This window comes from Temnothorax americanus, unplaced genomic scaffold (assembly GCF_048541705.1).
Source record: "Temnothorax americanus isolate GAGA-0224 unplaced genomic scaffold, ASM4854170v1 Scaffold39, whole genome shotgun sequence".
Lineage (NCBI taxonomy): Eukaryota > Metazoa > Arthropoda > Insecta > Hymenoptera > Formicidae > Temnothorax > Temnothorax americanus.
The window spans coordinates 877,680-904,477 of NW_027509536.1; the positions used below are offsets into that span (position 1 = coordinate 877,680).

The 26,798-nt window shown below is 38.1% G+C and overlaps 2 protein-coding genes across 6 annotated transcripts in view; one reads left to right on the forward strand and one right to left on the reverse strand.

The window, feature by feature from the left end:
• Positions 1 to 6,688, forward strand: part of LOC143902204 (zwei Ig domain protein zig-8) — a 40,072-nt gene extending 33,384 nt beyond the window's left edge. For 2 of the 3 annotated variants that reach the window (XM_077414909.1, XM_077414910.1), the window contains exon 5: positions 1,968 to 6,688. In XM_077414909.1, coding sequence (XP_077271035.1) covers positions 1,968 to 2,098 — 131 coding nt within the window. In that variant the 3' untranslated portion in view covers positions 2,099 to 6,688. Of the gene's footprint in view, positions 1 to 1,418 lie in introns of all 3 variants that reach the window. The other variant, XM_077414911.1, reaches the window with a different exon arrangement.
• LOC143902209 (uncharacterized) overlaps positions 1 to 26,798 on the reverse strand; it is a 451,988-nt gene that overhangs the window by 225,532 nt on the left and 199,658 nt on the right. The window lies entirely within an intron of this gene.

The window sequence follows — 26,798 nt, forward strand, 5'->3', positions numbered from 1 at the left end:
GCGCGCTCTTAAAATTTTACCATCGAAATCCCGATTCCTCCGTAGAATACGACACCTTAAAAGCTCGCAAAAATTTACAGCTGCTCGCTTGATACCGCCTGAACGGGGCGGAAATTACTCTTCGATTCGCACACGCGTGGAGCGCGGCGCGCTTGCCTTGGCTGGCGCGACCGATATTCCACATCGAAAGAAATATATAGGTCCCCCGACTTAATGAAAACTTTGCCATTAGCCGCGCACGTCGGAATAATCTCTCGGAGTCCCAGTTACAATGCGTTAAAAACAATTCTGGAAAGTTTTGCCTCTATATTCCCACCGTTCCGAGAGGACCGTCGAAAAATCCTCCCAAAATTCCCTGCATCGTTATAAGAAACGCGAATAGCGGGCAAACAAACGAACGAACGAACGTACGGACGGGCGCGAAAGTTTCGCGTGGACGCAAAACTTGGTAAATTTATACGAAAGCCGAGTCGGAAAATTCCGCGGGCATTACGGGTGGGGCGAGGGCGAACGCACGTCCGGAAATTGTAATTCGATTCGTTTTACGAAGTGGCCGAAATCCGATAAAAGGTCGGATAGAAAGGACGCGCCTAATACGCCGCTTCAGTCCGCTCGAAACTTTTTACAATGGGCGAGAAATCGTCGCGATCAACATTCCCAGCGTGGGCGATCGCACGGCCCGGCGGTCCGGCAAATTGCGCGCCAGAAAACAGGATCATTTTATCCGAATGTATCGCTCGCAGTTGACATTCATTAAAAAGTTTCACGATGCGTTCCGCGACGCGGAACAAAAAGCGCGCTCACGAGCGAGCGAGCGATTCAATTAATTTCAACAGTCACACCGACGCGAGAAACTTTCCTCGCGCGGTACACGTCACTAGTATTTCAATAACTTTCCATGCGAAAATATCCGCGGTGGCACCAGCACGCGCTGCACGGTATAAGCTCTCATTATCCAGATCACGCCCGGGGAACGCCGGGTCGCTTCAACCCTCTCGACCCACCTCCCCCGTTTTTGCCTTTCCAGTTCGCGCGAAGTAGATTATATATTCGCTGAATGAGACTTGATAGATTGATGGATGGTTTATTTATTCCCGCGGCATAAATCCCAAAGAACCTTTCGTATAATAATGGTTTTACCACGTTTTAACAGAAACAAGAGTGACGTAATAAAAATGTATTAGCCGGTTAGCCGAGTTCCGGTCAAAAAGATAATGCAACACACTTGTCACGACGAAAGACGAGACCTCGCGAGAGAAAAAAACATTCGAGAGAGATGTTGCCTTTATGATCTTTATCTCTTTCTTCTTTTCATCGGTGCGCGCATATTTTAACGTAGAAATGAGATTAAATGGTTAAAATGAGATTTCATCGCTGACAGACCGCTTGCCTTAACCCGGGATGTCTTTGTATTACAGGCGAGCGACCGGAAGCTATGCAGACCGGGACCGCGGGGCCGATACTGTCCTCAAGTTGTCTATTGGTGTCCCTCATCATTTTGTACATATCCTCGGTGTAAACGAAAACGAAATAAAAAAGCGTCAACGACCGAAGATCACATCCGTCGTGGTACGTTCCTCTTACGTCTACGCGAGCGCGCTTCCACGCGTGCGTGTTCCATTCGACAAACGTGATCGCGGGACGACCGCAGTTTGTACGGGACATAAAAGGATTCCGTGAATGACTGAAGTAGAGCGTGTTCAGTTGGCACGTCGCAACATAATTCACGATGCTTTTATGAGAGGAGGGAAAACTGCCAATCAAGGAAAAATAGCGATTTCTCTTGTAATTAGCAGCTGTCGGTTAATTGATTATTGCTCCTTACAAAAAGCATGGTGAATTATAGTCTATTAGCGACACGCCGGATTACATGGTACGTTATACCGTGTAACAAAAGAATGCGAGGCACAAACGTTCACGAATACACGTTCCCGTGTGAAACTGATCCTTCTCTTCTCTGACATTAGACGGAACGATGGGTATTGAGTTGTTGCTCAGCGATCCTGTTAAGAAAATGAAGAACACTTACTTCGTGCGCCACCGATTATCAACGCCTCGCGCCGATGTGCGTCGAAAATCAAGACGAAGAACTCGATAGTGCGCGGTACTTTCGTCGCGTGCATTTCGGCCGCGATGGAATCGCGGCGGCGCGTTTCCTCGCGCTCGGAGAGGGGAGTTACATCTTTCGGTAAGAAATAAGGGGCACTTAATTAAGCGAACGTCGATGCTAATGCCGGAAGTGCGGGTGCTTCGCGGTAGATCTGGCGCGCGAAATCCTTGCCCTCCTTCCCCACAAAACGAGGGAAAGACCGACGAAAGGTCGGGGGGAGGGGGGGGCCACCAGATAATCCGGGTAATCCCTATCGCGAGAAACCGATTTACGAGAAGCGTTAAGGCGTGGAGAGATTGCTTTACGGTTTACGGTTTACGAGCAGTCGAATCTTGGGAAATGCAAGCTACGTGGATGGGATTCAATGGAAAATAAAACGTGACTGAAATGCTCGATCTCGGCAATTTTCCGTATATTTCATAAAATTGCCGTGCGATAATCGGCTGCGCGTTCACATTATACTCACTGCGATGCTATCTTCAGTCCTGGCGACGTTTCTCGGGATAAATTTCATCGCGACTCGCCGACTTGGCAACTCGGACATCGTTCTCTCTCCGCGATTAGTTTTATATTGCGTTTGGAAATATCTCGGATTTTGACACTTTTCCAAACTCGCGCATTTTAGTGTTGTAAATTTTGTAGCCACTCTGTAGGATTTTGCATTAGTAGGTGATTTAAGAATCGATTGGTTTTATATAGATATATATGTTCTCTCTAGTAACAACTTTTTGACGTTTGTAAAAAGGTTTTCATATTCTGACATTTAATTTTTTTTCTACTCTCTAATAGCACTTGCAGAGATTTATATTATATCAAATAATAAATAAATACTTCTTTTTTTAACAAAAACGTACATTAACATTTATTCAGAAAATATACATTCATCGTCGCTAAATTAAAAAATTTAAATTTCAAATTAAACAGCGTCGTAAGTATTATTTATTTTTTACCATAGCTTTTTTTATAACGAAAATTGCTGTTAACGACTTTATATTAATTCTAACGCATTCCGTAAGCAAGACTGAACAGCAAAATATCGACTTTATGTGTTGTTTGTATTGTAAATACGTAGCTTCTCTCAAATCAATTGTATTAATTACAATTATCGATCAAACGCGCCTTATATGTAGCACTAAGCAAAATAATTAAAAAAAAAAACCGTAAATATTACATTAAATATATTTCAATGTCCAGAAATTTCGGAAACTACTCAATCTAAATTAATATAATCAAATAAGGTACATTTTAATATGAGTTTTAAAACAGAGTGCACTTTTGTAATGTGAAAAGCGCATCTAAATTATCCTCGTTCGAATCACAATTGGATTAACGGCATCAAAACTCAATAATTGAATGCAATCAGGATAAACTAAGCTTAAGCAGTCTATTGTTACGCACTTTGATTATGGCCTAATTTTCTATCGTCCTCGATTAGCCGTTAATTAACACAGCGTTGAACAGAGATAACAGGAAAATGATATAGAGGTAAATTGTCAAAATACATTGTTGGTACACAGTTAATGTCGGAATTTCATGTTGGAGTATATAAGATTAATTGATATTAATGATCAAAAGGTAAATTTTAACTTAAATTAAATTTAAATTAAGAATATGAAACACATAAAGGACATACACAATTTCCTCCAGTTTCTGTAGAAAAAAACGCAGCAAACAAAATTAAAATATTGAGCAAAAAGTTTTATTAAGAAGATAAGTTGCCCTATTATTTCCCTTATAATTTACTGAACTTTATATATTTTTATTAATAGCTTAATTAACTAGAGAAGAAAGAAAACTTATTTGATAAATGAATGTATATATGTATATCTTGTGCATAAACGAATCAAATAAATCAAATCTAAAAGTGTCAAAAGAAGCATTTATTTACGGGAACTAACACGAGTTGAATTTTGATATTACAGTAATAACAGTACAGCGTCAGTAAAGCGACAACAATTGTAATCCTTCCATTGCAACATGCTAATATATAAAAAACAGTTAGACCAGGTGGTCATGCATCAGTGTGGGCAGTAATAATGAAAAATAAATAACAAAAACGTGGCAAACACGCGTGGTAAAAGTTAATTTTACAATTGCAAATAAGTGCGAATGAAACGGTTGAATAATCGAAACAAAGCTCACTCTGTGCGCGGCAATTTAATACAATAATTGCCAGCGATTATTGCGAACCGCGCATAAATAATCATTCTGTCAATGGAAACGATGGCGAGGCGCGCTTTAAATTTCGACCATTGATTAGCCCCAGAAGAATCACGTCGCACAATTTTCTCTCGATATATTTTTACCTCCATTTTGCAATCAGTCCTGCCCATTTAGCTTCATATATTCAATAATTGCCACGTTATGTTTCATTGTACTAAAAACAAAAGCAATATGGTATGTACGCACACGCGCGCGCACACACACAATACACTCTAAATAGTTTGTTAGAAATTATACAATTCGACTATAACCATTATTGTAATTATATTCTTTTTAACTTTTTGCTACTGGATGCAATAATTAAATGCCGTTTGCATAATGGTATTTCATTAAACGTTGTTATTTTTGCAATAACTGTCTTATTACTCAACATTCTCAGTGATTCGGCTGCGGATTATCAAAGAGATGAGAATGTAAAGCGATATCTTTTTATACTCCATCTTTATAATTATAAGCTTAAGTTACGCTGCGTAAATTGTTGCCTTAATTAAATTCCCAGAGAGAAAATTATACAGAGATTCCGAGATCAGCGCGCGGAAACGGAGCAATGATATCGGCGTAGTTTTCGCGCATTGTTTCGTTGCAAGAGAATATAGCTGATCAAACGTCGAGCACTCCTGTCATCGTTTGTCCCATCATTAGTGTCTGACGATTATATCGCGAGACTGACAGGTGAACTGAGATAGTGGTACGGATAGACGAGCGCAGTAAGAAGATATAGACAGAAAGACGAGCGCACGGAGAGGTTATTTCACCGAGCGCAGAACACACACGTACACAGACAAAATCAACGTGACGCGCGTGTTTACGCGCTCGTCGGATACATGTTAAATTCACCGATTCGTGAGTACAAACGCACCGACGTCTCAGGCACAGGCTTCCTATGCAGCTACGTGCGGATTACCCCTAATGGCGACCTTAATCAACGACGAATGCGTCGGTTTGGCCTGTTTCGCCGTTCAACAGTAAACGACCGCGATCGCGTCGCAGTCGGCGTTAGCATCGGCACATACCAACGCGAATTTGTACATAATGTCTGTATCATAACTTGTGCGACATCACATTCACACGCCTTGCGCGCCTTTCCGCATGGAGAAACTTCGAGACGTGAGCCGATCTCTCCTCTCCTCGCTCTTTTCGGATGTATCTGACAATGAGACGAATGTAAACGCGAGAGAGAGAAAATTTCACTTTCTATTTGTGTGTGTTTCGATGTGATATTCTGCCAGACAACACTGGCCAGTGACGATTGACTTACTAATCGGAAAAAGCATTGTTTCCCGCGGAAAAAAACATTTTCCATCAATTCATTTTAAGTTTTGTCTGGATTGTTTTTATTTTTTTTTATTTTTGTTATAAAACTGTTCTGTACAAACGCACATGCTTATTTAATATAAGTTTGAAATATAACTTTTAGATAAAAATGTTTGCAAAATGTGATTTGGTATTGACAAGGACACACATGTCGCAGTTGTCACAAAACGATTCAATTCCTTTTAAAATAGATTATTGTTTAAAACATAAAAGGCACGTGTCTTTTTATAACGTGCTACTTTTGAGATTTAAAACAACTTCTTAAAATTAACACTTTTGTATTTTAAGCAAATATATTATCAAAAACCATAAAATATATTTAAATAATGTTTCAGATATTTTTTAAGCATTTTTAATGCACGCACTCTATAACCATGTACTTACATTTTCCAATAACATAATGTTTCTTAAAATGTTTTCAATCTTATTGCTATTTTAAATTTTTCGTAAGAACTATGTTTTGATTATATATGCTTCATTCAAAATGTCCAAGCATGTTCAGTAATATTTGATTTATTCTCGACTACAGCATCGATCAATATCATAAATTTGGAAAGGCACAGCATGCGATCGAGCGATGGAGCACGTGGATAAAATATGTCGTTCATTTATTTGTCGATGCATTTACTTTGCTAACATCGGCAGAAACGTCGAAGTCGCTCGAGGATCGCTCGGAAAAACCGATATAAGAGAAATCGTCAGTTGGCCAGTGCTATCGGACAGTATCGAAAGTATCGCTCGGGTCATTCGCGCTCGACGAAACGAAGTCGCTTGCATCTTCGCGCTCCTACGTGACTCCGATATGTTGGTGAGGTGGATGCCCCCGCCTGGCCCAATAGAACTTCCCAGGGCGACACGGATAGTCGCTTGTCAGAAGCGATTTAAGTAACGCGATGAGTCGAGAGAGAAAGCAATGAAAAGAAAGGCAAAGATGTGTACGCATTGCCATGGCCGTCCAGAAAAAGTATAGGATCTTAAAAGACGCACATGTACCTACTCTCCTTGTTATAATTTTGTAACAAACAGATTTTCTTACAACTGCATGCCAAAGTTTTTTTTTTAATTTTTGTATGATTGCGAGAAGTTTTCGAAAGATTTTACAGTGAGCTTTTTTAGAACGACTAAAACGCGTATCCGAGATCAGTTTTCTTCAATACACACGTATAAATTTTTGTATTTGTTGCCGGCATTTAATATGAGAGCAAAACCTTTCTTCCATTTTATTCAAAATAGTCAGCTTACCGAAATATCCTAATAGAAAAACTTTCCACGAAATCTCACGAACTTTCGCAATGGATGTGTTTACGACGACAATCATGATTAATAATTATGACGTAAATTTTCAAAATGTGTCCGCAGAGCAATTTTCTAAGTTACTCGTATATTTTCTTGAACATCATTCCCCTTGAATACGTCGTGCTTTAAAACAAGAGGGTCAGATAAAGTGAGGGAAGAGAAGGACCCGTAAAGAAATCTCGAGCCACCCGTCGGCACCTTGCCATGTGACTACAGAAGAAACACATAATTCCGAGGCAAGTGCGCGCGAGTGAAAAGGATAATATTTCGGAAGTTCTCTCGAGGGGCGAACTTGCTAGAGTCACGCTTACACGTGTGTGGTTCGGCGGTAAAATATACGGCCCCCGCAGACAATGAGAAGTTAGGGGAAAAATATAATTGCGCGGGCGGACGGGCGGGCGGGTACGAGCGTCGAGGCCGAAACAAAAGTTTGCGGAGTGTGTGAAGTTGGCCCCCCCAAATGATCCAAATATAGTTCTGTTTAGAGTTCTGAATTCTTTCGGACAAAAGGAAGAGTTCCTGATAAGTTTTAAAAAGAGTTCTGGCGATTAAAATAACGAAAACACCTTTTGAAAAAAGGGGGGCCAACTTCACGATTTTTTAAATCAAATTTTGAGATCGAATAGTTCTGAATGGTGTAAACGCTTCATTTTGCGATTATCTAGAGTTCCTGATACACAAAAAATTTATTTGGTTATTTAAAAAACAAAAAAAAATTTTGAAAATTTGATTTTAAAATCGAGTAGTTCTGAATGCCTTAAACGTTTTATTTTGCAATTACGTAGAGTTCCTGATACATGAAAAAAATTTTAGTTTAATTAATAACAATTTTTTGGCAAAAGAAAATTTTCAATCATCTCTTGTTCAAATATCGATTATCTTGCAAATCGTTAGCCTAATCGCTTTGAACCATAAGACTTTTCGTCACAACTCGTCGAAAAATGTCCAAAAGTTCTATCAGAACTATTCGGTACTCCAAAAAAATTTTCAACCCCGGGACTTAGAAAACTTTCAATCATCTCTCGATCAAATTTCGGTTATCTTGCAAACCGTTGGCCTAATCGCTCTGAGCCATAAGACTTTTCGTCACAACTCGTCGAGAAATGTCCAAAAGTCCCATCAGAACTATTCGGAACTCTAAAAAAATTTTCGACCTCGGGACTTGAAAAACTTTCAATGTCTGTAAAGTTGGTCCGCTTTTTTCAAAATTCGGAAAAATTTGTTAAAGTTCTGGATTCTCCAGCAAGAGTTCTAGAGTTCTCTATAAATTTTAGAAAAAGTTCCGTTATTTAAATTGACGAAAACACCTTTTAAAAAATAAGGGGTTAACTTCACGGCGCCCTCATTTTTGAAAAAATAAATTTTTTATAGTAGTTCCGGATAGATTTCGATGAGTTCTAAAGTTCCCAATACATTTTATAGCGCTACGACCAATAATTCAAAAGTTACAGCCCTTTAAAGTGCCCCATTTCGAAAAATTTCTAAGTCCCTAAGGGTAAATTTTTTTTTCGGAAATTGGCAGTTCCCGCGGGAGTTCTGGTCGCCCCCCGAAGAGTTCTATCAAAAACTATCAGGATCCGAAGCGCTGCGACCAATATTTCAAAAGTTACAGCCCCTCAAAGTACCGCAACTCGAAAATATTCTAAGTCCCGAGGGGTAATTTTTTGGGGGGGAAATTCGCAGTTCTTGCTAGAGTTCTGGTGGCCCCCCGAAAAGTTCTATCGAAAACTATAAGGGTCCGAAACGCTCCGACCAATATTTCAAAAGTTACAGCCCCTCAAAGTACCGCAACTGGAAAATATTGTAATTTTTTGGGGGGGAAATTCGCAGTTCTCGCTGGAGTTCTGGTGGCCCCCCGAGAAGTTCTATCTAAAACTATTAGGTTTCAAAGCGATTCGACCAATATTTCAAAAGTTACAGCCATTCAAAGTACCGCAACTAGAATTAAAAAATTATTTTACCGGAGTTCTCGCTGGAGTTCTGGTGGCCCCCCGAGGAGTTCTATCGAAAACTATAAGAGTCTGAAACGCTCCGACCAATATTTCAAAAGTTACAGCCCCTCAAAGTACCGCAACTCGAAAATATTCTAAGTCCCGAGGGGTAATTTTTTGGGGGGGAAATTCGCAGTTCTTGCTAGAGTTCTGGTGGCCCCCCGAAAAGTTCTATCGAAAACTATAAGGGTCCGAAACGCTCCGACCAATATTTCAAAAGTTACAGCCCCTCAAAGTACCGCAACTGGAAAATATTGTAATTTTTTGGGGGGGAAATTCGCAGTTCTCGCTGGAGTTCTGGTGGCCCCCCGAGAAGTTCTATCTAAAACTATTAGGTTTCAAAGCGATTCGACCAATATTTCAAGTTACAGCCATTCAAAGTACCGCAACTAGAATTAAAAAATTATTTTACCGGAGTTCTCGCTGGAGTTTTGGTGGCCCCCCGAGAAGTTCTATCGAAAACTATAAGGGTCTGAAACGATCCGACCAATATTTCAAAAGTTACAACCCCTCAAAGTACCGCAACTCGAAAATATTCTAAGTCCCGAGGGGTAATTTTTTGGGGGGGAAATTCGCAGTTCTTGCTAGAGTTCTGGTGGCCCCCCGAAAAGTTCTATCGAAAACTATAAGGGTCCGAAACGCTCCGACCAATATTTCAAAAGTTACAGCCCCTCAAAGTACCGCAACTGGAAAATATTGTAATTTTTTGGGGGGGAAATTCGCAGTTCTCGCTGGAGTTCTGGTGGCCCCCCGAGAAGTTCTATCTAAAACTATTAGGTTTCAAAGCGATTCGACCAATATTTCAAAAGTTACAGCCATTCAAAGTACCGCAACTAGAATTAAAAAATTATTTTACCGGAGTTCTCGCTGGAGTTTTGGTGGCCCCCCGAGAAGTTCTATCGAAAACTATAAGGGTCTGAAACGCTCCGACCAATATTTCAAAAGTTACAGCCTCTCAAAGTACCGCAACTCGAAAATATTCTAAGTCCCGAGGGGTAATTTTTTGGGGGGGAAATTCGCAGTTCTTGCTAGAGTTCTGGTGGCCCCCCGAAAAGTTCTATCGAAAACTATAAGGGTCCGAAACGCTCCGACCAATATTTCAAAAGTTACAGCCCCTCAAAGTACCGCAACTGGAAAATATTGTAATTTTTTGGGGGGGAAATTCGCAGTTCTCGCTGGAGTTCTGGTGGCCCCCCGAGACGTTCTATCGAAAACTATTAGGTTTTAAAACGATTCGACCAATATTTCAAAAGTTACAGCCCTTCAAAGTACCGCAACTAAAATTAAAAAATTATTTTATCGGAGTTCTCGCTGGAGTTCTGGTGGCCCCCCGAGAAGTTCTATCGAAAACTATAAGGGTCTGAAACGCTCTGACCAATATTTCAAAAGTTACAGCCCCTCAAAGTACCGCAACTCGAAAATACTCTAAATCCCGAGGGGTAATTTTTTTTTCGGAAATCGGCAATTCTCGCTGGAGTTCTGGTGGCCCCCCAAGAAGTTCTATCGAAAACTATTAGGTTTCGAAACGATTCGACCAATATTTCAAAAGTTACAGCCCTTCAAAGTACCGCAACTAAATAAAAAATTATTTTACCGGAGTTCTCGCTCGAAGTTCTGGTGGGCCCCCCCGAAGAGTTCTATCGAAAACTATAAGGGTCCGAAACGCTCCGACCAATTTTCAAAGTTACAGCCCCTCAAGTACCGCAACTCGAAAATATTCTAAGTCCGGAGGGGTAATTTTTTTGTTGGAAATTCGCAGTTCTTGCTGAAGTTCTGGTGGCCCCCCGAAGAGTTCTATCGAAAACTGTTACGGCCCGAAGCGCTCCGACCAATATTTCAAAAGTTACAGTCCTTCAAAAAGTGCAACCACCAAAATTAAAAACTTTCAATCATTATTCAAAAGAAATCGCCATATACGGGTCGAGCAATAGATTTAAGACAGCTCAATATTATATTATCTATATGTATATTAAATACGCGTATTTTTCAACATGTTATTTAGAATATTGATTTTATATCTTATCGGTTTAACATACAAGTATTAACTTTCAATTATCTCTCGATCAAATATCAGTTATCTTGCAAAGACTTTTCTTATATTATGGCTTCTGCACACAGGACGCGGAAACGCTTGCCGCGCGACAAGATGCGCCGCGGTAGCCAATAAACTTTTAGTTCTTATGGAAAAGCAACACGTTGATTGACTACCGCGTCGCTTCTTGCCGCGCGGCAAGCGTTTCCGCGTCCTGTGTGCAGAAACCATAATATAAGAAAAGTCTTTGCAAGATAACTGATATTTGATCGAGAGATAATTGAAAGTTAATACTTGTATGTTAAAACCAATAAGATATAAAATCAATATTCTAAAAAACTTGTTGAAAAATAGGCGTATTTAATATACATATAGATAAAATAATATTGAGCTGTTTTAGATCTATTGCTCGACCCGTATATGGCGATTTCTTTTGAATAATGATTGAAAGTTTTTAATTTTGGTGGTTGCACTTTTTGAAGGACTGTAACTTTTGAAATATTGGTCGGAGCGCTTCGGGCCGTAACAATTTTCGATAGAACTCTTCGGGGGGTGACCAGAACTCCCGCGAGAACTGCCGATTTCCGAAAAAAAAATATTTACTCTTAAAAACTTAAAAAAATTTTTTAGGTGTGGCACTTTTGGTGGCTGTAACTTTTGAAATATTATTCGTAGCGCTTCCGGCCATAATAGTTTCGATAGAATTCTTCGGGGGGCGACCAGAACTCCCGTCAGAACTACCGAAAAAATTTTTTTAATTTTAGAGGTGACACTTTAAAGGGCTGTAACTTTTGAAATATTGGTCGCAGCGCTTCGGACCCTGATGGTTTTCGATAGAACTCTTCGGGGAACGACCAGAACTCACGCGGAAACTGCCAATTTCCGAAAAAAAATTTACCCTTAGGGACTTAAAAAATTTTTCGAAATGGGGCACATTAAAGAGCTGTAACTTTTGAAATATTGGTCGGAGCGCTTCGGGTCATAATAGTTTTCGATAGAACTTTTCGGGGGGGGGGCCACCAGAACTCCCGCGAGAACTGCCGATTTCCAAAAAAAAAATATACCCCTCGGGACTTAGAATATTTTCGAGTTGCGGTACTTTGAGGGGCTGTAACTTTGAAATATTGGTCGGAGCGTTTCGGACCCTTATAGTTTTCGATAGAACTTTTCGGGGGGCCACCAGAACTCGAGCGAGAACTCCGGTAAAATAATTTTTTATTAGTTGCGGTACTTTGAAGGGCTGTAACTTTTGAAATATTGGTCGAATTGTTTCGAACCTAATAGTTTTCGATAGAACTTCTTGGGGGGGCCACCAGAACTCCAGCGAGAATTGCCGATTTCCGAAAAAAAAATTACTTCTCGGGACTTAGAATATTTTCGAGTTGCGGTACTTTGAGGGGCTGTAACTTTTGAAATATTGGTCAGAGCGTTTCAGACCCTTATAGTTTTCGATAGAACTCCTCAGGGGCCACCAGAACTCCAGCAAGAACTCCGGTAAAATAATTTTTTAATTTTAGTTGCGGGTACTTTGAAGGGCTGTAACTTTTGAAATATTGGTCGAATCGTTTTGAAACCTAATAGTTTTCGATTAGAACGTCTCGGGGGCACCAGAACTCCAGCGAGAACTGCGAATTTTCCCACCCCCCAAAATTACAATATTTTCCAGTTGCGGTACTTTGAGGGCGGCTGTAACTTTTGAAACATTGGTCGGAGCGTTTCGGACCCTTATAGTTTTCGAAGAACTCTTCGGGGGGCCACCAGAACTCCAGCGAGAACTCCGGTAAAATGATTTTTTTAATTTTAGTTGCGGTACTTTGAAGGGCTGTAACTTTTGAAATATTGGTCGAATCGTTTCAAACCTAATAGTTTTCGATAGAACTTCTCGGGGGGCCACCCAGAACTCCAGCGAGAACTGCGAATTTCCCCCCCCCCAAAAAATTACAATATTTTTCAGTTGCGGTACTTGAGGGGCTGTAACTTTTGAAATATTGGTCGAAGCGTTTTCGGACCTTTATAGTTTTCGATAGAACTCTTCGGGGAGCCACCAGAACTCAGCGAGAACTCCGGTAAAATAATTTTTTTAATTTTAGTTGCGGTACATTGAAGGGCTGTAACGTTTGAATGATATGTCGTCGAATCGTTCGAGCACCCTATAGTGTTCGAATAGAACTTCTCGGGGGCCGCCACCAGAACTCCAGCGAGGAGAACTGCGAATATTCCCCCCCAAAACAATTTACAATATTTTTCGAGTTGCGGGGTACTTTGAGGGCTGTAATTTTTTGAAAATTGGTGGGAGCGCTTCGGATCCTGATAGTTTTGATTGATGAACTTTTTCGGGGGCGCCCCAGAACTCCCGCGGGAACTGCCAATTTCCGAAAAAAAAATTTACCCTTAAGGGACTTAGAAATTTTTCGAAATGGGGCACTTTAAAGGGGGGCTGTAACTTTGAATTATTGGCCTTTAGCCTAAAAATCTTTTGGGGAACTTTTAGAACTCATCGAAATCTATCCGAACTCATAAAAAAATTTTTTTTTTAAAAATGGGGGGCCCGCCGGGTGAAGTTAACCCCAAATTTTTTTAAAAAGTGTTTTCGGTCATTTTAATTAAGGAAATCTCTCTTTCTACATCATAGGAAAATCTAGGAAATCTTGCTGGAGAATCCAGAACTCCAACAATTTTTCCGAATTTTTTGAAAAAAGCGGACCCAACTTTACAGACATTGAAAGGGTTTTTTTTAAATCCGAGGTCCCCAAAATTTTTTTAGAGTTCGAATAGTTCTGCTGGGACTTTTGGACCATTTCTCGACGAGTTGTTGGACGAAAAAGTCTTATGGTCAGAAACATTAGGCCACGGTTTGCAAAGATAACCGAAATTTGATCGGGGGAGATAATTTGAAAGTTTTCTAAGTCCCGGGTTTTTTGAAAATTTTTTTAGAGAGTACCGAATGTTTTTGATAGGCTTTTGGACATTTTTCGACGAGTTTGACGGGAAAGCCGTATGGTTCAAAGCGATTAAGGGTAACGATTTGCATAATAGATATTTTAAACGAGAGATGATTGAAAATTTTTTTTTGCCAAAAATTTTTTTATTAAACTAAAAATTTTTTTTTATTATATTCAGGAACTATGGTAATGCCAAAATAAACGTTTAAGGATCAGATACTCGGTTTTAAAATTTAAATTTTCAAAATTTTTTTTGTTTTTTAATAACCCAAAAAAATTTTTGTTGTTCAGGAAAATTAGATAATCGCAAAATAAAGCGTTTAGACCCATTCAGAACTATTCGATCTCAAATTTGAATTTTTTTAAAAAACGTGAAAATTGGCCCCTTTTTTCAAAAGGTTGTTTTCAGTTATTATCGCCAGAACTCTTTTTAAAATTTTAGGAAAAATCTTCTATTGGGCCGAAAGAATTCAGGGAAACTCTAAACCAGAACTATATTTGGATCATTTGGGGGGGGGCCAACTTCACACACACCAGTTTGCGGGCATTTTTCTTTCTTTTCGGCGGAAACTGGGTGTAAGAGATAGGAAGCGCGCCGTTGAGTCGCGGAACCAAGTCCGCAATGCGTGCCGCATCGATTTTCCCGTTACCGAGCGGAGCCCGTCGGGGGGCATATCGATGACTCTGGCTGTTCCGGCTAAATGTTCGCAAACGCACATAACGAGAATCCTTCAGTCAATCTGCAACTTCACACAGATGCAAAAAAATGCATGACAAAAATACAAGATACAAATAATCTAGATTATAAATGGTTAACGCGACGGATGGCAAATAAATGATTTAACTGCGCGTTTGGGTATTTTACGGGTATTGGCATTTCCATTATTACCAATCCGATACATCCCGCGAGTGATCCGAAAATAAAATAAACACATTATGCTCTTTTAATTTCAAATCGCATTTACACGAACCCAATTAAATATAGCCTGCAAAATTCAGTGTTATATTAAACGTTGATATCCTCTATTGCAACTCATTTCGTTCGATACCAATAGCGCTCTATTTAAACCAACGTCGTTGGCTTTTCTGGCCGTCTTCTATCAACAAGCGGCGTGTATACGAAAATACAAGCGAGTAAGTGCGAACTCGGATGTGCTACAGAATTCACGTTTTCAGTTACTTGAGAAAAAGGTAAAGATTGTACCCATCAACGCCAAGAGAAAAGATAGTTTGGAAGTGAAAACGCAGGATAGAAAACGACCGCGTTGACTATACGCGCGAAGTTTCCCGCTCGAGTTCGGAGATCAGAGGATGAGGATGTACGTGGGAGAGAGGATTCGCGGACAACCACGGACTTCGAATTGGATTCCAATCGCGCCTGGAATTCAATTCTCGACTTCGGCCGGCCACGTGGAATGAACAAAATTCGAATTCGTTTCATCTTTCTGAATTCGGGCGTCGAGCGGGCTACGTGGTCGCGTTTACCTCATTTCGCGGAGTCGGGAATTCGGAACGTGTCCGCTTTTATTTTATGCGTTACACAAGCTGTCCCGCCGAATGTTCTATTCACTACAATTTCTCTAGTCAGCATGGAATCGATCTTTCGTCAATGAAATCTCGAGGCACCTACAGATGAACATATTTTTAATTTTATTAATTTAATCAGAAATTTTTAGTGTAGAAAGAGTTGAAAGAAGTAATTTTCTATGCATGTTCTTTTGATAAAAAAACATGATTTTCAAATTGATTCTAGAGGTTGCAATCATAATTATAAATAAGCACTTTGTATAATTCAAAAAAAGAAATAAATTGTTTTTAAAAATTATTTTGTTGTGCTAATTGATAATGGGCGACTGTAGCTTAAGTTCCTTTCAATTTCATTTGTGGATCAACTTTTGTGCGAAGCCACGCGATGCCTGGTACGATATTCATCAGTCACGACACTCGGTCGCGGTCGACGGGATTTCGCTCGCGTGTATACACGCCGCGTAATATAAAACGGGTATTTTATCCAATAATTCACATTATTAGGAAGTAATGTTAGGAAGGAAGAGAGAGAGACGTAGACGATCCAAGCTTGGCGCCATTATAGTTGCCAGTGGTTTCGCCCGAATCGGATAATAATTACACTCGAATTGCATTTGGAAAATGATGAATGCCGCGTAATGGTTTGCGTGAAATCGCGTTTGATTTTGGATCTGCCCTGAATGTTTAGCCCGGCTAATCGTTGTCCTAAAGGAATCGAAGTTATATTATTATAAAGAAATTGACAGAATATTATCACAAATCATATCGAAGCTATCAAGAAGAATACCAATTAATCGTTAATCCTAAAAATAAGTGATTTCTTTATACAACAAAATTGACATTTTTAAACATCACAAATATTTTAGAAAAGGATTTGTGTTAATTTATAATTTATTGTAAATTGTAATAAAGAAAATAGAGTCAATATAAATGAAAATTGTAAACTATATTTAATCCAACCAGATTGTATATTTTTAATTTCAATATTAATATTTTTTTAATTTATAATTGTATGAAAATTAAATATGTACATATGTAACGTTGATGAGTAATAAGGAATAACTTTATGTACAAACTGTTAATTATTGTCTTTCAATCAATCCTTATTAGCTTTTCTGATCAAATACGATTTCAGGTCAGCATCTATTAGAAAAGGAAAGGCCAAAAAAAGAAAAATTTTATCGCGCGCGGAACTCTGCAGAGTTGCACAAAATGCGATTTTCATTTTTTATGAAAGAAGACCATATAGAGAAAAATGGAGAATTTTTTACGGAGCGTCACTTGCCTCTCTCGACTCATCCGCATCGCGACGCTACGCTCAATTTGCGCGTCGCACATTTTACTGCGGACACAAGCGCGCGCGAAATTCCGCGATAGCGACAGGTGATAGGCGCCGAGAGAAACTAATCATTAACTAGATCGTGAATTAAATGTCGACGAGAATGCGCTCCGACGATAGTGCGACGGACTGGAATTCCGACGAGCCGTAGATCCTAATCGACGATTTTGCTAAGCGCAAGCGTAAAAAGATTAAGATGAAAAAAAAGTGAACGCAGAAAGAAGAAATCCGTAATCGCAGTGATATCGTTAGAATAGATAGGTATATTATTGTACATACTATATGATATTACGATGTTTACTAAATAAAAATGTTGAAAGGAAGTGGAGTGGTGGCCTGCTCTTTTGGGCGGAGCTTGTAGAGCCGCATGTACATAACGTATCCTAAAAAATAAATGCTCCCTCTGATAAGTCTTCATCAATCTCTTCATTGACAAAATGATATTAATTCTCTTTTATACGATAGACCACGTCAACTTCATCGTTTTTTATACTCTACAATATAACAATTTGCTTCATTAGAGTTAAAAAACTTTGCGATACATCTTTTTTATGAACATGTCAAGCTAAAAAAAACAAATATTTATATATAATCTTTTAACGAAAGAAATTAGAAACTTTTTTTCATTATCTTTTTATTACTTTAATATATATGTATGTATATATATATGTGTGTGTGCATAATGATATTTAATATATGTATATGGTTATTATAAAGAGCAATGTACTAGTGATATTCTTTCTCTATTATAATTCGATAATTCGAGATTTATTCTTTTATTACATATATATATATATATATATATATATATATATATTTTTTTTACGTAAATGCCGCGATAAAGAAACGGGAAAAGTTTATTACAAAGGTGACGTCGTAACACCTTTAGAAACGATCGGTTTGAGAGGTTTCCTTTGTTCCAATCTCTACCTTTGAGGACATCTTGACACAGTCGTGGAAACGACCGGATTCCCCAAGAAATCCCTTTGCTTCTTCAGATCCACGTCTTCTTTATCCTGACAGCTGGGAATCTTTTATCAAGAATGCTCCTTTTTCGTCGACGATAAGTAACTAAGGTGCTTCAAGGAACTCCGTCGAGCGGTATCTCCGACACCATTTCGCCAGGGCAACCGTATTCGAAAAACACAGGATAGCGAATTAAGGCCGGGGAAAAGCAAACGCGGACATCACACGTTCGCTCATCACACGCGGTAAGCTTCCAACGCATTATTCGCGTATTCACGTCGTAGTTGGCGCCACAACGTTCATTTTCCTTTAACCGTTTGCGCTCATACGCTATGTAACAATCGAATGCATGGAAAGTCGGTTCTTTGCACAATTGGAAGCATTAACATCGTTCAGAATGCTCGCATTCACCAAAGGACTTCACAACGTTGCGATCCAACGGTCAATTCTCTTCGTTCTTCCGCCAAATAAAACAACCGAGTTATATGTACTATTAATTGCGCGAGTCATTTTTCATTCAAAAGATGTAATAAAACGATATAAAATGTAAAAAGATCTCTTAAATAAAAAATCCCTTATAGAGAAATTTTTGACTCTGCTAAACGTGCACGCTTTGAAAGTATTTTGTAATGGACTCGTTAAGCATTTTGATAAGGAAGGATATTGTCGTAAAGAAACGTGTGCCGCGCAGAGAGAATTTAATTTAATAATTTCCAAGATGTTAATTAATATTATTAAAGGCGCATTGAAACGCGGTATATAATATTCACAAAGCTTTGTACGAACAAGGAGATTTATTATTTTTTGGAATATTATTTCTCCGCTAATTCATTAGTATACACAATGGAACAAACGGAAAAGCAAGGTATAAAGTTTCTTGGAAATGCTGGTGCAATTAAATCGCAAAGATTCTCATGGAATAAGAGATATAAACGGTATCACACAGGAATATACATATAATAAAACTCCGAGTAAAGCATCTTCTTTTGATGCGAGAAAAATTTAGATGATACGAAATACCCGTCATACTGAGATCGCTAATTGCTAATTGAGATCGTTCCGAGAGAAGTGTTCACAAACCGCGCATATTGAATACAAAGTACGTTTAGCAATTCCTTTACAGTTTATTTTTGCCGTTAAAAGGCAGCTTATTACTTGCTTTAAAGTAACTTTTGTTCAAAAGGTTTGGCATTATTGATTTTTCAAAAGTGGTTGAGATAAATCAACATTACCGATAAATAAGAAAGAGAAACGCGGCATAAATGAATGGTAAATAAATGCATTGCAACAACTTTTAATACTTTGCGACAAAAAATACGCATGAATTTTTCTCTTTTTAACCCTTAGCCGTTTGTCAGGAAATTTTATCCGACTAATCTAGTTCTTTTTCTTTCATATTACTACGTTGAGAACAAAGCGCATTTTATATACGACTGACTATAATCGTTGCTATTTTCCAACTGTTTCCACCAGTGAAATCGGTATTGGACTGTAAGATTATGGAAATTGAATATTTAATTGCCACAGTATAGTCCACCAACTTTTAATAACCGCGCACTGGCGTTGCTCCAAATTAAGGGTAACTGGCCACTGGTGGCACATCTTCCTAAAAAGTTCCCGTTGCGCTGAAAATTTCAGCGCTTAATTGTTGCACTGCTCTTTATCAAAAAGAGAGAAAAGAACGTAAGCATCGAATGCTGCAATTGTATATTTAAAATGTTATGAGCACTATATATATATATTGTAAAAAGCGACTATGTACCAACTACGAGTACTAAATTTCGAAATGTGTAAATGCATGTAAAATTAATTTATTGTTTTTTATTCCACACACACATAACGTACCTACGTAATATTTATTTATATAACTTTTATAAAAATGATTACTTTTTGCATTCTTGTGGATTAAAATGTAAGATATTAAATTGATGTATACATTATATCGTTATATCAACTATTATTGATATTGAAAGTTTATAGAATATTATAAAAAAGCACAAAATACTATTTTATAATATCAATTTTTCTCTATTTTGTTACATAATCTAATTTCTCCCGTCGTTCTACATCTTCTCAGTATTCATTATTACTCCAGTTTACCTACCCCGGCCAGTCTCGTTGCTTTACATTTCGCAAGCACCCTCAATTTCTCTCCCAATTTGTGAGAGACATCCAAATCGGCTGCGATCAATCACTCCGCACTCATCCACTTGTAGACGCTCGATTCAACAAAACGTAACGCGGTATCCCTTTATACAGTTAACGAGCGTCCGCTTCTGGAGCTCCCGGTATGTCGTGTTTCAACGTTTCAAAGTAAACTAAAGTGATAAACATTTCTTCACATCAGAGAAACATCTAAGAAACGAGGTCGCGAGACGCCACGTTGCGAATTTCGCGGTAAAATGCTACATTTCAGGCACACAGGCGAGAACCCGGCGATCCGCCGAATGCGCCACAAAGACGGCAATAAGCTGCGAATGCATGTGTGCATGGATGTAACACGAAATACAACCGCGAAAATTGTTACACAACCAGCTAACTATGACAAGCAACACAAAGCAAACATGGAGTGGCACGTGCCTTTAGGCAATCGCTACACGGCGCACGACAAGACAGGAAACTAAGGTATTAAACGTGACGTGATATTAATTGAGTTAAAGTAGCCCTTACGTTAACTGTTTTACGACACTTGTATACGATATACAGAAAAAATTTATTGCTACTTGTCAGAAGAAAAATTATGTCGCTATAATAGTAACGATTATGAGAATAAAATTTAACGAACATGAAATTACACACACACACGCATACACTTATTAATTTTTTTAAATATGATCACATTTTTTAATTGTTTACCAAACATAAAGAATATATATCATTATAAATGTATTTTATTAGAAAGTTACGGGTGATTGTGTTTAACGAGTAATTAATTCTTCAATGTTCCAATCTGCACTTGATATAATTATTTACCGTAATAATATTATAATATTATTTTATTGTAATTAGTTTGATCACGATACCACTGCTCGATTACTCGACTTATCGGCTCATTAACACGTAATACCAATAATCTTATCCTCAGGCAGCTCTTCGAAATTCCACATAATTTATACAAGGAAAAATTAATGAAATTAACTTCATGAAAATTAAGATTAGCTACAAGATGATAAATCTTTCTCGTCGACAAGAAGATAAATAAATCTATTTAGCCAACAAGCAAACGCAACTTGCCTTTTAATATAATGTGTAATGAAATAATTGATTATGAAATATCTTATAACGACAACATACTAATAATAATATATATTAATAATAGATATTTATTATAATAAAATTAAATAATAATGAAAACATGTTTATTTACTATTTATTGAACATGAATCTTCTAAAAATGCTATTAAATTATAAATATATTCTACTGGCGTAAATCTGATATAATTTCTTTTATGCTAGTCATTTTTCTAATAAAAAATGTTCTGAGCTTTCCCGGTTTTTTCCACTTTCTCTGACAAAGCGGATTCTAACACAATGAGTCGATTTTCGCGCAAGTGCAGAGACACCGTCGACAATTTGCGTTCCACCGCGTGATTTTCCCATTTCATCGTCCGCTTCCTCCTCTCGGACTGGCGTAAAAAAAAACTTCAACTGTGGAGATAGCAATGTCGGAAATGCTCGATCAGAACGATAATACGCATACGCTCGCGATCGTTATCTTTTTTATTCAAACGATTTTATCGCTTTGCAGCGCAGCCGGTGAAGAATGAGAAACGCCCGTCCCAGTTTCGCGGTTAACTACGAATATCAGTCCAGCGGAGAAAGCACGCCACCAGAAGAAGCCCCCCCATTTCGCGTACATGCTTCGAATATCTCGCTATTTGCGCTTCGGACTTTACGGCTCCCGTGTGAAACAGTCGAGGCTAAAGACACCGAGGGAAGGAAAGAGATGAAAGGTGTTGGTGCGCGGATGGTGCGCGAAGAGTTAAACAGAGAGGAGCGGGTACTAACGTCACTGTAAAACGGCACGTTTGTACTAGAGATGTACGGCCGAGGGAGAAAGCGGTGAAGGGAAGAGTGGAGTGAGATAGAGAGAACGTGGGACGTGCACGAGAATCGGTTGGAAAAGAGCGAAAGGGGTCGGAAAGGGAAGAGGCGAGAGGTAGGATGGGACGGGCAGCGTTTTATAGCTCGGTTTAGATGGTCCGGAACGTGGGGAGGAAAATAAAAAGGATAGGGAAACTATGTCGGGACTGCTCGTCGTAGACGCCTGTTGTGCAGATACGCTTTTTCCATTAAAACCCGTTCCTAACACCCGCCGGGCAAATGTACGCGGGACGAAGGGGACACACACGACCCGAGGTGTGTGACAGTAGTGCGGGTGCATACTCACGCACCTGCGAGCCCGTGATATAGTTAACCGTTCGAGTTAACGTTTCGTTTCCATCGCCGGAGAGTCGCGCGATTTATCGTAACGAAGATACAGTTTGTAGACGAGTGGCGCATCTCAATTCGGCGATATGGGCAAGAGCGGGATATTGTACGACGGGAAAATTCATCGCGATATGATCGCGAGCTGATTAGGCCGTTAGCGAAGAAACTTTAGCTCCCAAGACTTCCACTTCATTAACCCGAATGGAGAACGGCGCACAGCGTCGCGTTTGCATAAGTTCCCTTATGAGACTGTTGAAATCATTTCACTTCTCTTTCGGTATCCTAATATAAAATGTAATCTATCCGTCCCTGATCTTCAACGTCGCTTAATTGTCTTAAATGTAATTTGACCTTTTAAAGCCGTGATATACACAATGCATTTTTCTCTCGCATCAGCAGCTTAAGCGTGTGAGTTGTAAAAAAATTGATACAACCAGTATCACGCGTGTATAGGTATTTGTATAATGTGATTAATTTACATATTTTAACAATAGTATTATAATATTACTTGGAAAGTCTAGTGGTTTAGTTAAATATCAAGATACAGATATAAATGTAAAGCCTTTGAACGTTATAACGGTGCTCAAATATTCTTGCAAATTAATATTTTTGCAAGAACTCTTGTTGTTACCCTCTTAATGGTAGAATGCTATTAACATTTTAATTCTTATATTGCAGTACATTATACCCACGCGAATTTTGTTTTAATATTCATCTCTCTCGCAGTTACGGTAATACCATATTTAGCATAACACGGTACATAATTGCGCTATTGGATTAAAGTGAACAAAACTTAAAACCAGACGCAAGTATAGAAACAACGATTTATAACGAGTAGGTGAACCTAAACAGGGCATAGAGAAGCAATATCACGGAGAATAGTTTATAACCTGGCCGCACTAAACCGATATAGCTTCCTCGTATATACCGCACCAGTATACCCGTTTCATAGACGAACGTTTACGTGTCCCTATATCTCATTCTCTACGCTTGCGAAATTACTGATATAGGCTATAAATAAATAAATACATAAGTGATATGATGGAGATAAATGGACAAGGATGAAATCGACTCACGAAAGTAGCGATGAAAGTAGATCGATTCAAGTCGTAAAACGGGGCGTATATCTGATTCAAATTGAACGTTTTTATAGATCGAACCTTGACAGCTATCTATCACTGCAAACGCCGATTACCTAAATGTATAACGCGGATACAGATACAACCGTAACTTATTTTATAAGTAGCTTATACATCAATCTATTTAACGAATTATTAAACAGGAAATTACATGAATGTAAGATCTTTATTATCTTTAAAGCAATGATTCCCAATTATTTCTTAGCCTCTGAGAATTGGATACTGCAGGCTACTGCTGAAATAAGCATGCTGAAATCAGCGATATAAATTTATGTTACATTGTACATTCATATTTAATTATTTTAAATTAAATAATTATTATAAATGTGTATAATTTTATACATTTTGATCAATTTTTTTCAAGTCTTAACAAAAATACAAGTATTCCGAAAAAAAAGAAATAAAAATTAAAAATTAAGTCATAGATGAGTCAAATATTTCAATATTTGTATTTCATTTACATAAAATCGATACAGATCACTTGTATCTTTTATATTGCAGCTGCCTAATCAATTAGATAGTCATATACCAATACATCAATGGATCAACAATACATTTCCAATGAATCGATTCAGATATGAGATATATAGGGCTGTTAAATCTATGCTTAGGCCCGTTTAAGCTCGCGTTTGACCTCGATTGTATTATAAACAGATACTGTTAATTTATTATGACCAATTCATCTAAAATGAAATAATTTTAGTATAAAATAACGTTCCCCCTGCTATTGAACATTACAAATATATATTATAATTATTTATCAAATATCCGCGCTATAAGTACCAAACTACTGAAAAACTCATACCTTGATGACATTAATCAAGATTTAAGTAAGAGTTATATAGAAGGTAACTAGTGCTGATAATAAATGGTTTTTGCGATTACATTACACATAATGTGCAGACAGAGACATAAGATTAATTTACTGGAACATCGTTCACGCCACGCCAGGAGGCAAAAAAAGAACGTACACATGTATGATTATAACGGAACCATTAGCGTTGCTGCGTAGGATTAAAATCTGAGATGGAAAATAAAGGGGTATATATACGATATATCAAAATTAATATCGACACGGACAATAACAGGCGTAACGGACGACTGTCAAAACAGTATCATTTCTCACGCCGTTATACCCAGCCCATTTAAGAGCCCGTACTCCTACACACGGCTCGATCCGCGGCTCCAGTCCGCCTCGTCGTCCTGTTTCGCACCACTTCTCCACAGCCTCGTATCGTTTCGCTTCCGTGAGCCTTTATCGCTTTAAATCGTAACAGTACATCGTGAACAAGTAAATAAAATAGTTCGTATTTCCTCTTCCTGTACTGCCTTCCAGTAGCTTAACCCAGCGAGTTAACACATTCGAAGAAGCGAAGACTCGTGTGAGATTGAACGTGAACTATTTAACAAATATACGCAATTCGTTACATTTCATTAAAATTATTTAGGAAAACGTTGTACAAAAATTCTTAGCGAGCCTCATCCTCGTAATTGACTTTGTAATTTCAAATGCAAGCTAAACCGAATGAAAATTCGCGCCACGGAGTGTCGCACTCGCTCGCAAGACTAATATTTTCGACAATCTATTTCCCATTAAATTTTCATCACGCTTTCAATAACACTATACTTGTATAACAATCAATCTGCGGAGTGGGGGCGTCCAATCAAGAGCGCTGCCATGGATTATCCGGAAGTGATTCCGTTGGCTACGGGAGGCCGCGCTTCTATCCATCACTCTCCGTATCCTTCCTGCTCGAGCGCAAAACTATCATGTAAAGCTACATTGGTGACACGAGCTCGCTTACGTATTCCGTAGAGTCGGTAATCCAATGCGAGAGAGTACTATAACTGGGAGATTGAGATTGCGCGCAATGCGCTTATGACGATTTAGTGGCCGGATCGAAATGTTTGCCTCTCCACAAATGGTGCTTTGCGGCGAAGTCAAGCCATGAAGTTGTCGAGAGAAGATATCTCTACACTCTATAGAAACCTTAAAAGATTCTGTGCAAAATATCCCAAAACAATAAAGAGAACTAAATTTTTATAATTAATTTAGCATTAACATTACTTGATTTATATTCTACAATTTTAGTAAATTTAATTTATTTTACAAAAAAAGATCCGTGTAAGTCATCCAATAGTGAAAAAAATAAAATAAACTATTATAAACTTTATAAAAAATATATACATATAGTTTTTAAAATAAAATTGAGCGGTTAATTTACTTAATAAAACAATTAATGTTGTTTTATGTTTGAGAAAATATAACAAAGTGTAACGAAGGTATAACAAAAAAAGCGTAAGTAAAATATACATATCTATCAAAATCTATACTTCAATGTCGAAGTAGCCAGTTACATTAACATTTCGACGGAATCGATCGTTCACACAGACATGTACGCACCACGATCTATTTCCATTAAACGTCATGTTTCACATAACGTATCCATCGTATGTGTCAACGAAAGATCTAAGCGCAATTTCGGGATTGTCGGATTGAAACGTCGACTTCGCGAAATTATTATCTGGAGGACGTGGCGCGATTGGAAAACAAAGCCTCGAAACCATTCAAATGATGCATCGGCGTCAATAAATTCGCAAGCAATTTCCCATTTATTTCCTACGATTTTCTTATCTCGAAGAAGGATGAGAATATTACAAAATGAAGCTTATATATCTTACATAACTTACTTGAGTTATATATATAAAGAAAACGTAAAATATGGGGCGAGAGTTCAACAAAATAATATAAAAAAATCATCGTAACTGAATATTTTCAGTAGTTCAGTTTATCGTGACGTAAGAATGTTATTGAAGTTGTGTTAGATTGTTTTTAATCTTTCTTCCACGAGTCGATCTACAATTTTCAAGTATCCTAGCAGATCATCTCGTGCTAATCTCTTTATATCCCGCAACCCGCAACGCGCCGTTAGAACTCGGCGAGTAAATTTCAGTCCCGGGCCAATTGTTCATGGTTGATTTGAATCGTTAATTGGGTATGCTTATCGTCTCACGTGCACATTGCCCGCCCAACGTTCTTGCGCGCTGGTGCATGCCACGTATACACGAATAACTTAATCGCGCGAATTTGATCTCTTCGCCTCTGTCCTTCTTTCATAAAACGCTTCTTTCTTGTGTGTGCATAGACAAGTTGAATAAATATATTAGCATATATATATGCATAATTTAAAATATTATAATAGATTAAAGACTACATAATTATAAAAATATTTAATTTGTTTTATATAATAAATATATTTAAAATTAATAATAAGAAAGAACATACAATTAAATTAATTATTAATAATATTTATATGAATTCATTTATTTAATAAGCGGCATAAAAGAGATGCAACTTAATTCTTTGATAACTAGAAAATTATTTTATAATTTGAAGAAAATATCGTTTTACTCGACAAAGATCTCCATAGTTACTTTCGAGTAACATCTGCTGCTAATTACTACCTATCTAATAATCACCTTCCTTC